The sequence below is a fragment of the Lacerta agilis genome, chromosome 16 (assembly GCF_009819535.1).
Source record: "Lacerta agilis isolate rLacAgi1 chromosome 16, rLacAgi1.pri, whole genome shotgun sequence".
Taxonomy (NCBI): Eukaryota; Metazoa; Chordata; class Lepidosauria; order Squamata; family Lacertidae; genus Lacerta; species Lacerta agilis.
In genome coordinates, this window is record NC_046327.1 from 17449481 (window position 1) to 17465471 (window position 15991).

The following is a 15991-nucleotide window of genomic DNA, read 5'->3' on the forward strand; positions in this document are numbered from 1 at the left end:
GAATCCAGAGAAAAGGGCAAAGCCCACCCCAAGAAAACCCTCCAAGGAGGCCTTTGTCGAGCCCACTCCAGCTACTACCCATCTCTTGGGCTTCCTATTCCTTTGGTCCTCCCACTCACAGCTTTTTCTTAGTAACTGCAGCGATGCATCTTCTGTTGCTTCTCTACTTCCTTCCTGAACCACATAGGAAGCAAAGACACAGCCTATACCTCATTTCTCCTGCTCATCTCCCAACCACCACCACCCCAGGACCAATAGCACAGCTGCCTTTGTGATCCCCCAGGGATACATACACTGGGGGGGGGGGAACCTGACCTCTCCCCACAAATGTCAGGAAGAGAACAAAGGGCAGGAGCGAGCCTAATGGGCGCATGGTGGGGAGGGATGTAGTGATGCTTGTAGGTGCCACAACAGAGGCTCTGATGGGGCTATATGGATGCAGACCCAGAGAATGAATCAGTAGAGGGACCACATTTGCAGAATACATGTAATCTGTCACCCACTAGGGCTGCACACACACCATACATGTAAAGCACATTCCCGCCCCCAAGAATCCAGAGAACTGCAGTTCATTAAGGGTGCTGGGGACTGTAGCTTTGTGAGAGGTAAGCTACAGTTCTCAGGATTCGCAAAGCTACAATTTGCAGCACCCTTAACTACAATGCCCAAGATGTGCTTTAAATGTGTTCTGAATATTTGTTGTGTGCACAGCTTAGAAATGTTTGTGCAGAAGCGCCTTCGGAGTGTAGATGTCCCCTCCGTAAGTTGGGGCATCAATCTGAAGAACCGTCGAGTTGGCCCAGGATATGGGCGCTCCTGAGGAATAATCACATGTGATCTGAAAGTGGGGTGATGGTGGTTAATTGCCTTCTCTCAGAGGTAGCTGTGTTCCACCCCTCAGAGAAGTGGGTCTGGTTTGGTTTAGCTCATTCCATGCGTGTTCCACCTCAGGGAGAAAAGAATTCCCTCAACAACCACAGACATTCTGTGACATAATGATACTTGCTGCTAATAAGATGTTGGGCATTGCGTGAAACACAAATGACTGTGTGTGGGTTCGGCTTTGATCACTGCCCACTTGGAAGAGAGTTTAAATTCCATGCAGGAGGTGGGCACATCCCAAAAAAGTCTTCAGCAGCTGGGGAAAGAGCTTCAACAAAGCAGCAGGAGGACCAAGCCATTATTTCTTCTGAATTTGCCATACAAACCACGTGGTAAGAATTCCTTGTAATGCCCAGGTTGGTTGAAATTTGCAATGCGAATAATGAAAGACGGTGGGGGGAAAAATAATTCATTTCTGATTCTTTCATGCAGGTACCAATTTGAAATATGAAGATTGTAATTCTACTCCTTCCTCTTCTGGGGCTGACGATCTCTTTACCAGTAAGTAGCTTTTAATCTACTCAAGCTTGGCTGTTTTGGCAAGATGCATACATACCTAGCAAGCTACAGCAAGGTACACTTAATGTATGGCATAGCTCTGGGCTTCTTGCTGATAATGCTTCAGCATGCTTCTCCCTAAATCCACGGCTGCAGGGGCAGTGGAACTCACCATCCCACATGCAACTTCGCTTCCTCTGTGCTGCAATGCTTTCCCAACTAGGAGGCAACTTCATGCTCCAAATTTTGACACTTAGGTGTGAAAATGTCTATTTTCAGACTTTTTTTTTTTGGTAAGCAGCATTTGCACATACCAACTTTCAGCTGGCTTGAAAGTAGTGGGTTTTTTTTTTTTGGTGTGTGTGTGTTTGTGTGTGTCCGTCCTTATCTCCCCCGCCCCCATTTCCTAGGGAGAGGCTTACAAATGTCTCAATTTCACGCTGTGACTAATCAGGGGACTGCAATGGGCTATACCTGTGCTACATGCTAGCTTTCTGAAAGTATTTTCAGCAACGGGGGTATAATGTTTCTGGGGGAAGGCCTGTGAATGTCTTTCTTTCCAGCCCTTTTCTGCTAACTAGTCCCAGATTAGGTGTATGCTTTCTGTGTGGCAAAATACCTTAACCACATGGGTTACCATTTATAACACGCACACCCCAATTTGAAGGCGAGACATAGAAAAGTCCTGCTTTCAGGGGTTTCTTTTTGTAGTAATTGGGGTACACTGAACTTTACCTGTGCCCATTTTCAGAGTTCTAGCTCACTGAGAAATACTCGATTTCATTTCTCAAGTGAGCCAAGCAGACAGTAAGGGGTATATGTGTACATTTTCAGAGAATGAGAAGGCTTAGAAAGGTTTATATCCAGAGGAGAGATTGCCGGCTTGCTTAATTTAAGGCTACAACAACAATTTAAATAACTAACAGTTTGCTGCCCTTTTCTGGTGTCCCAAATCAGCTGCCTGAGGTGGAAGGTTTACTTTGTCTAAAGGCAGCTGCTTGCCTTTCATTGTTCATGTTAGTTTGCAAAGCACTATGTGCATTGATTGTGCCGTTTCCGTGTTTCCCAGACTTCTGATAGCTGACACACATTTGGCTTAAAAAAAATAAAAATAAATCCTGAATTAACATTAGGGACATACATCAGTTTCAAAGGAAAATTTAAAAGCTTACTTTTATGTATGAGAAAGAGCTACCCGCACACAGAAGTGCTCTTGACCTTGTTTTTTGATGCACCTGTGTCCTGTGTGAGTCTTACCTGAGGTTGCATGTCCAGACTTTCCCGGCGATATTTGAAATACCATAGTGAAATAAGATAAGGTAAGGTAAGATTTCTTTATTGTCATTGTACAGTACAATGAAATTGGATGCCATCCCATAAAAACAACACAGAGCACACTTCAGATACACATACACATACACATACACATACATACATACATACATACATACATACCCATCACAACTCTCTAGTTACAGCATTTAAGATGCAGGCAGGTAGCCGTGTTGGTCTGCCATAGTCAAAACAAAATAAAATAAAAAAATTCCTTCCAGTAGCACCTTAGAGACCAACTAAGTTTGTTCTTGGTATGAGCTTTTGTGTGCATGCACACATCTTCAGATACACTAAGTGTGCAGGCACATGAATGCTCATACCAAGAACAAACTTAGTTGGTCTCTAAGGTGCTACTGGAAGGAATTTAGCGTTTAAGATGGTTATAGCTCTTGGATAGAAACTCTTTTTAAATCTATTTGTTCTTGATTTAATTGTTCTATATCTCTTGCCCGAAGGCAGTGGCGCAAAAAGACTATATCCAGGATGAGATGGATCTTTTAAAATATTTTTTACTTTTTTAAGGCAACGGGAACTGTATAGTTCTTCCAAAGATTGGAGGGAATGACCAATAATATTTCCGGCTGTGGTTATGACCTTCTGGAGCACCTTCTTCTCCATTACTGTACAACTGGAGAGCCAAGCACAAATAAAATATGTAAGAATGCTCTCTATGGAGCTGTGGTAAAAGGAAACCAGCAGTTTCTCACTCAGATTGTTCTTCTTTAAAAGTCTGAGAAAATAAGTTCTCTGCTGGGCTTTCTTTACCAGAGCAGTGGTATTTGCACTCCAAGTCATACCCTGCTCAATAGTCACTCCTAAAAACTTGAATACAGTCACCCTCTCCACCCGATCCCCGCCAATATACAAGGGCTGAATATCCACTCCCCCCCCCCCGTAGTCCGCTACCAGTTCCTTGGTCTTGGCAGTATTAAGAGCCAGATTATTTTCTCCACACCAAACACAAAGCCGCTCCACCTCGTTCCTATAAACGGATTCATCCCCTCCTGAGATGAGCTCCACCACCATGGTGTCATCAGCAAACTTGATGGTTTTGTTGCTAGAATAGATGGCTGTGCAGTCATACGTATAGAGGGTGTAGAGTAGGGGACTCAACACACAGCTCATAAGGAAGAAATTTGGACATCTGTCAACCGATGTCGGTAGTGTGTCACTTTTGCTGACTTTCCATAAAAAAAATTGTTCAAAAAACGTTAATTCTAGGTAACTAGCTATAGGAAAAGCGAATGAAATGCAACGCCAATCGATTTTGGTGTACTACATCTGGAATGTATTTGCTTCCTCCTTAGCTGAACCAAATGGGCAGAATCCTTGCTACAAGCAACAGCAGAGAGGTAAGCAGCAGTGGCGGAGAAAGGGGTGGTGGTGGGGACAGCCCGCCCTGGGGGTGTGTGTGACAAAATCCCCCCCTGGGCGGATCACCACCGTGCTGATAGGGATGCAACGGGATGTGTGGCGTCCATAGGGATGCATGCGCCGCAGGGCCTCAGCTGCCCTACAGCTGGGGGAGGAGGCAACGGGTGGACGCATGTGCGCCGCTTCCCTATGGGCGGTTAGCTTCAGGTGCCCGAGAGGCTTCCTCCACCGCTGGTAAGCAGTGTTCTTTTGTGCATGCTTTGTAATCTTAGGAAAGCATTTTAAAAAAATATATATTTCCTTGTCACTTTTACAAGTTGGATAATTAGCTAGACAAATGCCTATCAAGATGACAGTGATGCTGGAGACTGGCACAGATTCTTCCCCCTATATACAGATTGTGGGTTGCTGGATTCCCTTGGCACCTCCTCAGCCTCAGCCCACCCCAACTATTGGTTCTGGCCAAGCAAAAGGCAGAGGAGGGCCTGTTTCTCAAGGTCTGGCACTGTTCAGCACTAAGCCAGAGTGCACTTTGGGGTGAATTTGAGGGAGAATCCTCAGTAGAGGAAGTTGAACAGATGATCTCTGTGAGATGATCTCTGTAGTCCCTATTTGCAGAGTATGCGGAAGACAGACCTGGGTTATTTGACCCTTTCATTCTCTTTCCCCTCCTACAGAAATGATGCAAGACACTCTCGTTTAAAGTTTAAAGAACGTGTACCTTTTACCCTGTTTAGGGAAGCTTTTAATGTTTAATATATTATTGCATTTTAATATTCTGTTGGAAGCTGCCCAGAGTGGCTGGGGAAACCCAGCCAGATGGGTGGGGTATAAATAAATTATTATTATTATTATTATTATTATTATTATTATTATTATTATTTGTGTACTTGCAGTTGCGATGTTGGTACCCCCCCCCAATTGCCCTCGCAAGCTGGTACCTCTGTTCAGGAGTTTTGTGTTTTCTGTAAATATTTGGCTTCTCTGAGTTCTGGTGACAAATGTTCCACATAATTATAAGGGGTGGTGAAGGTTGTGGGTGTTATTGTGCCATTTTTGTTCTTTTCTTCATTTTGAACCAACCCGAACATCTCCTGAAAGCCTTCATCGAAACATTCTATTTTGTTTTACCACTGTTTTGAATAGTTTTCCGTTGAAATGAGCTGTCTCCCAAGCTTAAGTACATGTGTGTATAGGAAAATATCCACAGTACAAGGGAAAGTCAGCAAATTACTATATAGCCTAGTATATGAATAGTCTAAATCACTTCTCCAATGATGAATAATTCAGATTTATCACTTGCAAGAAACTGTTCTGTAATTCAATCCTCAGATACTACGAATGATGCAAAGATACAAAGCCATGGGGAACAATCCACAGCAAACACAGGTACTGTCATAACCTCAGAAGCAAAGTAACTGAGGTGCAAGAAGTTGGGAAAGAAAAATTAAGTTTTAACTGCATTGTTCTTGTAAATGTGACTTCTTAAGATAATCTTTAACTGCTGCAGAATTAGGTCATGAGTTTAGTTCTGTATTCCTGTGTGCTGGCTTTGCTTTAACTTAAATTACCACCAAATATTACCAACATTGAAATTTTCAAGGCTAATTTGATGGCTCAGTAGAAGCATCCAGTTCAAATGGCAGTGGAACGAGAAATGGAGAACAGGGAGCTTGGAATGCTAACAACTCCTTGCTAGACAAGGCTGCCCCACTTTAAGTTGTGCAAAGTCCACTTTAAGCTTCTCCTAACTTAGATTTGGGCTTGGACAACACCTCAAATCTTTGCAGCTGGGTGCAAGACCCACTGAGTGCAAGACCCACAATCCACAGTTACATACGGCAACCGAGGCTAGGTTCTGCTGAGTAAGGTAGGTGCAGAACTAATAAGGAGGGGAGTAATGGGGGAAGAGTGTCTATATTGTGGGTTTTGCTAGCATTTATTGTGAGCATTTCAAGGTTTTTGAGTACACGGTACGAATGCTTCCAAAACCCAGGTGGTTTTTGAGACAAATAGGAGAGTGTCTGCACATGTATAGACTTCTGTCGGTATCCTTATATTTGAGCCTCTTGCTCTCTCTCTCTACTTTGTGGGACTTCCTCCCAATCTTCAGCATCACCAGTAAAGCTATTTCTGTCCCTAAAAGCTGACAGCATTGCTGTCCTTCACAAAGCCACAGATACTGAATTGCAAACATTCTGACACACTCCCCACCCAAATATGATAGATGATAGATGGATGGATGGGTGGGTGGGTGGATAGATGGTAGATAGATAGATAGATAGATAGATAGATAGATAGATAGATAGATGATAGATAGATGATAGATGGATGGATGGATAGATGGTAGATAGATTGATAGATGATGATGATAGATAGATTAGATAGATAGAAAGATGATAGATATAGATAGATGATAGGTAGTAATAGCTTGCCCTTCACCAAATGGTCCAGGGCAAATTACAAAAATATCACAATTAAAACAGGTGCAATTTATATTAAAATCATAAAAGCCCACAAAACTAAGCAATAACAAAGTTAACAAAACAGGAGTCCAGAATAGCAATGGATAGGAAGGAAAGAGGAAGGAAGACATTTACTCAACCAAAGGCAATCCACACTGGCTCAGCCAGTTGGTACCAGTGGCTTCACTAGTACAATATAGAATTAATTTCATCATTAGAAAGAGAAAATCTTGGAGCAGTAGCAACACTTTGGGAGAGCTTTTCTTTATTTCGAACACAGGGCACCTCTCTTTTAGAACTAAAGCAATAAACAAACATAAACCTGATCCTTAAAATAGAATAAAAAAAAACAACGTTCAAATCGCATACTTCATCCTTAATTTGTGTTCCCTCCTTGATGGTAGCAAAGGCCAAGATTGGGGCCTGGATTGCCTCCAGCAAAGCTGGTTCCAGATCAGAATCCATCAGTAAACCAGGTGCCCAATGAGGTAAGCTGGAAAGAATTCATCTCATAAGTCAGTGTTGTGTAATGCGTTTCCATGGTAGTTGGTACCGCTATTTTAGAAGTGCAGACAGAGAAATCAATGCCAGCTGCTCGACTCCAAATTGCAGGCCTTCTGGCTCATGGGGGAATGACCCAGTGGAACTGGTCCGGCTAGGTCCATTAAACAGGATGCTGTAGGTGGGCTGAAAGCAAGGAACTTAGAAGTCCCAGGCCTTATGGTTTGAGGGCAAAAATGAGAAAAGTTTGCAGCAGGCAGATCTGATATAATGGCTCACATTCTAGAGGGAGTCTGGTGCCTGACTGCCTTCACAGATGAGGCTTCTGTTACTGTTATGGAAGACTGCATATACATCTGCTCTGTGTGGTTCAAGAAAAAGAGATCTGGGCGCTGAATGGGAATACATTTCTCTCTTACTGCTGGTGTTATTTGTGCTACTAAATTGACTGTGCACTGAGGAAGTGTGGTGGTTAGAAATACATTTTCTTAAGCCCAAGTAAGTGGTTCCAGCTAGGTCCCTCTGTACTGCACATGGACGGGTCAGTCTAGGGACTGAAGAGAATAATGATGATTCTGGGTCTGCGGCAATACTAGTTCACATTCCTGCAGCAGGAAGTGTAGGACTGGTGGCTCAATCCTATACAGAATCAGAACTGGGACTAACGGACCCTGAGAGTCCCAAATGCTCTTGCTCTTGTGTGTTTCAGAGCTAAATACCCTTGTTTTGAAGTCATTTCCTTAGTCTCATCTATTTCCACTGGACTTACTTCTGAATACAGTAAATGTGTTTGGGATTACATACAAAGTCTTTTCAACACAGCTGACTGTGGCTCAGATTTCAACTCAGAATATGGGAGATAAATTTTGCATATCTCATGCCCAATATCTTGATTCAAACTACGCTTATCGATATTATTTACTCAGGCAAAAAATTCTGTACACAATGGGGTTAAGTCCTATTGAATTCTGAGGGGACTGCACTGTCCATCTGTTCCAGCATAACCAGATTTCCAGGTTATATTTATTAAATGCATGTTGATCAATGTGATTCTTTGTCATCCTTTAGCAGGTTGCTCCACTTGAATGGACGTTTGCAAATTTCCCAGTTACTTACAATTTCCCACAAAACCCATCAGAGCTGGAAGGGCCAAACATGCAAGTAAGGAAGATTCTTAAATGGTTATGTGCCATCTTAAAAGCAGATCATAAATGCATTGTGCTTTTCTAACTTGTAACAGAGATTTGAGTATTTTATTTTATTTTATTTTTCTCCATGTAGTCCAGGAATTAATTTATTTCAGCATATAGTCCAAATGTTGTTCGACTCCAGCTTCCACCATCCCTGACCATAGGCTATGCTTAGTGGGGTTGATGGATGGTCAACAACATTTGGAGGTCCCCCTCCTGTTACCTTCTTCCAGGACCTTGTTTTACCTTTTCCAGTGTTTTTAAATAAAACTGAAGGATACATTGGCCTGGTTGACACATCTTAATAAGCAAACCATGTGTGTTGAGGTCTCAGCAACTTCTTTCCATTCTCTTTTTGTGCTGTGCTAAGTCATGGTTTGGCTCAAGATGTCTTCTGAACCTGTGCTCATGGTGTACAGTAGTTCTCCCACTCTCTCCACAAGCCATAAACCACAGGACAAACCTTAAAGCTCATAGTTAGTCTGCAGAGGGTTAAACCACAAGCCCATATTTGGATGACATGATAAGCCAAGCTATGGGCTATTTGCAGTGCAGCGCAGCACAGCAGCAGAACAACTGTAGAGGGAAAAGGCAGCAGCAGGAGTCCCCATGTTTGTGCATTCATGCTTAAGCCATGGTTTCACTCAACATGGTGTGCGAAGCAGGCCATCAGTTCTTCACTGTTATGAAACATTCATTGTGAAGTCACTCAACAGTAAGTTTCAAAAATGAGATTTCAAATGGTTTGATCTTTAAGGGCTAACCTAAATATTCTAGAGCTGCTATTATTGATTTGAATGATTTATCCTACTCCTCAGCCAAAAAAAAGTTCCCAGAGCAGCAAACATTGTCTTGTAGTTGCATCATCTGATATCCAGAATACTCTTTGAATAGAATACAAAGTAATATTCTGCCTACCAAATGTGTTATATACTATGGCTTTCAATGTTTTTGCATAAATCACTTAAAAAATACAAATCTCAGTCATTTTTGTGTTACAGAACTTTCCTGGCTATAGTGTACTACCGTTCACCCAGACGCTCCCAATGGACCTTAATTCTGTAAGTTATTTTTCTTCCCAAGCATGCCATGTTCCATATTTGCTTTCATCACTGCAAGATTATTATTTTTTTTAACAAAAAGAAATGGAAGAAATCATTCTGGTTTTGCTCTACAGGAAGTTTTGTTATATCTGAAGGTGTTCTGATGTAAGAAGACACCATTATTGCTGCTCCTAATACAGAACTTCTATTTATCTAAAAAGAGTAAAAATATAATGTTATAAGCACAATATGTCCTAATTTTCTGCTACCTCTCTGTTTCAAACCACTGTCAATGGTTGTTTTTTTTTTAAAGAATTTTAAAAGTTGTTGCTCTTTGAGGTTCTAAAAAATATAAATTAAACACACACACACACACAATATCGCCCAACCCTGTAGCAGCAGGCGCTGCTGCTTACTAAGAGGGGGAGGGAGAGAGGCAAGGTGCCAGAGACCTGGGTGCAAGGCGAATGGGCCAGTTGAGCCAATCTGGTGCTCCCACATCCTCCCTGCCACTGTCCCAGTAAGCGACAATGACTCATCTGCCAGGAAACTGCCAGTGTGCTGAGCTCTGCCCACCCACTGACCTCATGGTCAGATTCGAGCTGGAATGAAATTGCTCTGAAAACAATTTTCTGATAAATGTTCTGAATCTTTCTTTCTTTCTTTCTTTCTTTCTTTCTTTCTTTCTTTCTTTCTTTCTTTCTTTCTTTCTTTCTTTCTTTCTTTCTTTCTTTCCTTCCTCCACCTGAACTGCTGGAGAATGTATTTTGAGGGAAAACAGCCATGGGAGCCCTAATCCAGAATGTAGTTTCTATCTGGATCATGTCAGTATTCTGCTTGAGCAGCACCCGCCCCCTCCCCCCACCCAGCTGCTTTTTGCCCCCAAATAGCAGCTGAGAGGAGAGGGAATTTTCAGCAGGGACCTTGCATATGTTGCGTGTCTAAATCGGGACCTCAGGCTTGCTTTGTCTTCAAAGTAAAAGCACACTTTTTAAAAACGCTGCAGATAAAAGTAAAATGGTGCTTGGCCCTGCGTGCCCCCGTTTAGCAGGCAGGTGGAAGAGGATCTATGGATCGTCAGGGGCACAGGTGCAACAGAACAACCAAACGGCTTCCAATGTCCCATGGCGGTCTGCTCCTCAAACTGACACCTTCTTCACAGAGGTTTCTGTCTGCTGTAGTTCCCTGTTCCAAACTGTGGTTGGTACTGTGAGTAAAAAAAGCCGGTGCCCAATTCTCAGGGCTTCAGGATGAGGCCATGCACTCATACCCTCCAACATTTCTCCAATGAAAAATAGGAACATCCTATTCCATAACAATGATTTCATTCATTATACCTCGCCCATCTGACTGGGTTGCCCCAGCCACTCTGGGAAGCTTCTAACATAATAAAAACATAAGAAACACACAACAACAACAACAACAACAACAACAACAACAACAACAACAACCTTCCCTATACAAGGCTACTTTCCAATGTCTTCTAAAGGTTGTATTGCGACATATATCCTTGGCTTGGGAGTTGCATAACTCCATATTTCGCTGGTGAAAATAGGGATGTCCTAAGGAAAAGTGGGACATTCTGGGATCAAATCAGAAACCGGGACGGCTTCTGTAAATCCAGGACTGTCCCTGGAAAACAGGGGCACTTGGAAGGTCTGCACGCTGCCTGTCAAATGACGCAAACAATGACATTCTTCAAACTGACTCAACATTGTCTTGGCAACATTGTGGCTGCCCTGCTTGCCCAACATGAGCTGGCCTGGGTTGAAGGCCTCTGCTATGACAACAAAGCTCGTGTCCCTGTCATCTGCTGTGTGTGGAATTAAAATATTTATGGTTCTGAGAAATTTTTTATCAGATTTTACATATTCATTTCAAATGGGGCATTTCTTCTCTTTCTGTATTTTCCCCTGATAGTTTCAAACCCTTATATCTTTTCACATAGCTTGCTATTCTGTTGGGGGCATTGACACTTCCTCAGACGCTGCCTGTAGCGGGCTTTGGAACAACTATGCCACAACAGCTGCTGCCACCCCAATCGGTAAGTATTTTATAGCACTTTGAGGCTGCTATCTCATACCTGATTTGTTGTTTGGTCGGTTAGTCATGTCCAGCTCTTTGTGACCCCATGGACCAGGGCACACCAAGCACTCCTGTCTTCCACTGCCTCCCGCAGTTTGGTCAGACTCATGTTAGTAGCTTCGAGAACACTGTCCAACCATCTCGTCCTCTGTCGTCCCCTTCTCCTTGTGCCCTCCATCTTTCCCAACATCAGGGTCTTTTCCAGGGAATCTTCTCTTCTCATGAGGTGGCCAAAGTACTGGAGCCTCAGCTTCAGGATCTGTCCTTCCAGTGAGCACTCGGGGCTGATTTCCTTCAGAATGGATAGGTTTGATCTTCTTGCAGTCCATGGGACTCTCAAGAGTCTCCTCCAGCACCATAATTCAAAAGCATCAATTCTTTGGCGACCAGCCTTCTTTATGGTCCAGCTCTCACTTCCATACATTACTACTGGGAAAACCATAGCTCTGATTACCTGGCAGTAAATCCCACTGAACTCCAAGCATGCACTTATAGGATGGCACTGTAAACATACTAATGGTGCAAGCCTATGTAAGTCTGCTCCAAAGTGAGCAAAGGATGGTGGCTAATAGTGCCTGCACTATTCACCCTTCGCTATTTTGGAATTTATGTTGGTGCTAGTGAAGAGATACTGGTGCAACACTAAAAAAACAAACCACTCATCCTTCTAGATAAGTCAGCACAGCTGAAGATTGGAAACTGGAATGCAAATGAGAATAATGTCCTAATAACTTCTGTGATTACTTGTAGCTTTGTGAGGGGTAAACTACAGTTTCCAGGATCCTTGGGTAGGAAATGTGCTTTAAAAGTATGGTGAGTATTTTAAATTTGTCAAGGAGGTGCCAATTATGACAACTTTTCTTGCAGATGCTTCCAATTATAGTTGCGCAAATGGGGCCACAGGTAAGAAGTTAGACAAAATTATTTTATGAATTATTATTATTATTATTATTATTATTATTATTATTATTATTATTATTATATTTATACCCCATCCATCTGGTATCCACTCTGAATCTCTTGGGCTCTTGAAATATAGTTGTCCCTTCCTTTTTTTCTTTTTGCCTGAAAAATGAGCCTGTCCAATATTGCTGAGCTACAGTTCCCATCATTGCTGACCACTGGCAATGCTTGTTGGTGCCGATGGGAGTTGTAGTCCAACAACATCTGAAGCGCCACAGGGTCCCCATCACTGCCCTGTTCTCTCATTGCACCTAGTTAACAGTCAGGTGAGGGAAAGGAGTGACCTCATGTTCCCTGCCATATCCACTCTCCACGTGCTGGTGGAAGGTCTGGGGAACCTGCACTACACATATAGGCTCCCTGCGTGATTTAGCTTCCCCACGGCCTGGCAGGGGGTATGGCATGAAGGGGGGGGGGCTAATGGCCATGGCCTCACTTTTCCCGCCTACCCTCCAACATTTCACTGAGGAAAATAGGGACGTCTGATGCTATTTTTCTAGAAAAAGAGGAGCCGGAACTCACATTGAACACCTCCCACAGTCTCTTAGAATCTGACATTATTGTTAATTGCGTGAGGGAATAGGGCTCTAGCTTATTGGAGATGCCCATTCTCATAGCAAGGGGAGAGGTAGCTTAGTCACAGAGCACTTTCCTCCCAAGCAGAGGGCTGCATGTTCATTCCCCCAGCATCTCTGGGTAGGGTTGGGAAAGATCCACAATACTGAGCTCAACAGTCTGGCTCAGTGTGAGGCCGCTTCCTTCCCAACGTTCTGCTCTGGAGAGAAACGCATAAGTGGAATGCATGGGGGTTATTTCTCTGTCCTAGATCTGGCAGGGTGTTTTAATTCCAATGAAACCTGCACAGAAGCACACACAGGCAGATACCGGATGACGTAGATGCGTGCTAAAGAGCTAGGAACTGGTGGTGTTGCATACTGGCAATTTTTGTTGACAGACCGAGCTGTGAACAAGGAATAGCATTTTGTACATTGCCTCTGCCATATAGTAATTAACTATCCTTAGCTAGCCCACCCAACCCCTCAGTATCGGCTCATCTACAAAATGAAGGTGATACAGATCTTCCTTGCAGAGATTTTGTGAGGATAGCTGTTGTAATGTTTGCGAAATGTTTTGAAAGCTCAAAACGCAGTGTAGAAAATAGTAAGTCTACTTTTTATTCTCATGAAGAGGACAATGCATGTCATTATGGTTATTTGCCTCTTAAGACTGCTAGGGTACTATTATAACCAATACTATCCAGTTTGCATTGAATTTGAACAGACGTGTGTTCACACACACACACACAAAATTCCTATTGTTTTTATATACTAAATTACTAAATAGTTTCATATCTGTTATTAGCATATTGTAAATTTCTTTTGGGATGCCTCATGGCAAACTCAATGAAATAAACAACAACCACAAAGCCTGCTGGTGTTACTATGTTGTGTACCTTCTTAAGGATATCATTTAAAATATATATAAAAATATTTCTGCAAATTTAGCTTTTACTTATCTCACCCCTCTCCTTTTCGTGGGCTCTAGGGTGCAGTGCTCAGTTCTGAAGAAATGGTAAGTTACTCACTCCTCAATTTCTTATTTTCATTTCTCAAAAGAGTTGGTCAGTAATCACCACTGAGCTGTTTCAAGCCCACCCTGTTAGTGTGGCACACTTACTTCTGTGGCCTCCACTACATAAGAGAACAATGAAGCATCCACTCCAAGATCCTGGGTCAAGGGGGAGGAGGAGGGTATGGCAGAATTTGGTCTTGGTTTCAGGATTCAGCATCCCTGAGTATTTCAGTTTTTGTTTCAAATGAGGAAGCCTTTAGTCAAGGTATATGAAAACTCTGGACTGAAGGCCAAAACTAGACACCTTGGAAGTCTCCCATGGCCTCCCCTCTATCCCCACATGATGATGCTCTAGGTACAACACACCCTAGCCAGCTTCCTGGTGTGTATTTGTGTGACTACCCACTCTGGTCACACCCTCACGCTCTGGCCTTGCCCACTTTTGGCTCTGACCACACCCACCGCTGGAATGTAACGGGATTCTGTTAGTTGGATCTGGCCCAATAATAACTAATAAGGATTGATGTGTGGGTAGGCTTGCCAAAACAAAAAAGGTTCATGTGTGGTTCACGTGCATGACAGTACACCCATCACCGAATCCAGCTTTTCTTGGAGCGGAATTTGGTATTCTCCCATCTCACCATAGGGTTTAGGGAGATGTAGAAGTTCCAGCTCCAGCACTGTGGATAAGGAGGCACACTACATTTCTCCTCCTCCTCCTCCTCCTCCTCCTCCTCCTCCTCCTCTCTCTCTCTCTCTCTCTCTCTCTCTCTCTCTCTCTCTCTCTCTCTCATGTCCAAAGAGGCTCTCTGTGATGTTGATGTTAGTCGTCAAACATCCTGACAAGTGTTCCATTGCTTTTCTTCTCCCTTTGTAGCCACCACAGTCACAGATTGTTGGAGTTCTAGTCCCTGGAGGAGGGTTCTTCCCTTTGGGCCAGTCTGGGGCCCTTCCTGAAGGTCAAGAAGGTCTTCTTCCAGCAAACCAGGCTGGTTCTAATCAGGGCAACCTACCATTTCCAGAGGGCACAGCAGCAGCCATCCAGAAGATTTCTCCAACAGCAAGTGATGGTCTGAGCGAGGTTGCAAGCGGGTTATACCCAACCCCCTCGGGCTTCAGACAGCCAGGCCCTGTGACGAATGATGTGTTTGCCGAACCAACTGCTGGCATGAATATGGAGCCGAGTGAACTCCGGGAACCACCTACTTCTCTCGTAAGACTTGATAAGGACAATAATGGGAAGCAGCAGCACAATCTGTCTCGGTCACATGTGAGAGGAGACAGCTACGTGCCATTAAGCACTGTGGAGAGTAAGCCATTGAAAGAACCATAAAGGGAGACCACTCAATTATCATGTCTTCTGTGTATTGTACATCATATGCAGATGCTAACATGTGTGTGATAACTGAGTTGAAATTTGGGCTAGGGGTGGTTGGAAGATTTTTTTGTTTTTTGAAAAAATAATAATCATTATGGATTGTATCCCACATTAATCTTGCTTAGAGGAGACCCAATGGCATTAATGGACACGAGTAACTTAGGCCCCTCAACTTTAGTGGGTCTTTGTTGTATACAACCTTACTAGTTGGGAAATTTGGAAATTCCCATTCCAGAAATGGCAATATTCTTTTAACAGCCTTATAACAATGCTTAGCAGTTTTTAATTCCGGCTCTAGATCTTAATGACGAGGGGTTGAGTTGGGTGATACATGTTTTAAGAAAGACTATTGTGAGAATCTTTTTATTTAGCTTCATGCCTCTTTACAGTGAGGTCCTTTTTCATAAAGATTCTCTCTTATATACAGGGAGGAATCTTCACATGCAGGGGTTCCATTTAGGGAGGGCAACCAGAATCTCCCTTTCCCCTTTTCCAGACACGGTGCAATAATTCATTGGAAGCATAGACCTGGAGCCTGCAAACGAGTTCCATATATCAAGTGGCTATTGTGATAAATGATTAATGGCCAAATTACACATGTGGGCAGAAGACCCGAGTTTTTAAACATAGGACCTGCCCAAATCACATGTAAAAGGGTGCCATTTAAAGTACAAAAGTGGGTGTGTGATATTCCCTGCCTGGTGC

General features: G+C 43.1%; 1 protein-coding gene across 1 annotated transcript; it reads left to right on the top strand.

The window, feature by feature from the left end:
- The first annotated feature begins 1304 nt into the window (after window positions 1-1304).
- Window positions 1305-15259, top strand: AMTN (amelotin). Its single transcript, XM_033173418.1, has 10 exons — window positions 1305-1383; window positions 4023-4067; window positions 5422-5478; window positions 6959-7042; window positions 8124-8216; window positions 9247-9306; window positions 11237-11332; window positions 12241-12276; window positions 13882-13908; window positions 14786-15259. The coding sequence occupies exons 1-10, from the start codon at window positions 1330-1332 to the stop codon at window positions 15239-15241; spliced, it is 1008 nt and encodes a 335-aa protein (XP_033029309.1). The 5' UTR covers window positions 1305-1329; the 3' UTR covers window positions 15242-15259.
- Window positions 15260-15991: the final 732 nt, after the last annotated feature.

Coding starts and splice junctions, on each gene's coding strand:
- AMTN (XM_033173418.1), top strand. CDS start 1,330: ATGAAGATTGTAATTCTACTCCTTCCTCTTCTGGGGCTGACGATCTCT. Junction 1,384..4,022: donor GGCTGACGATCTCTTTACCA/GTAAGTAGCTTT, acceptor CTTCCTCCTTAG/CTGAACCAAATGGGCAGAAT. Junction 4,068..5,421: donor CTACAAGCAACAGCAGAGAG/GTAAGCAGCAGT, acceptor TTCAATCCTCAG/ATACTACGAATGATGCAAAG.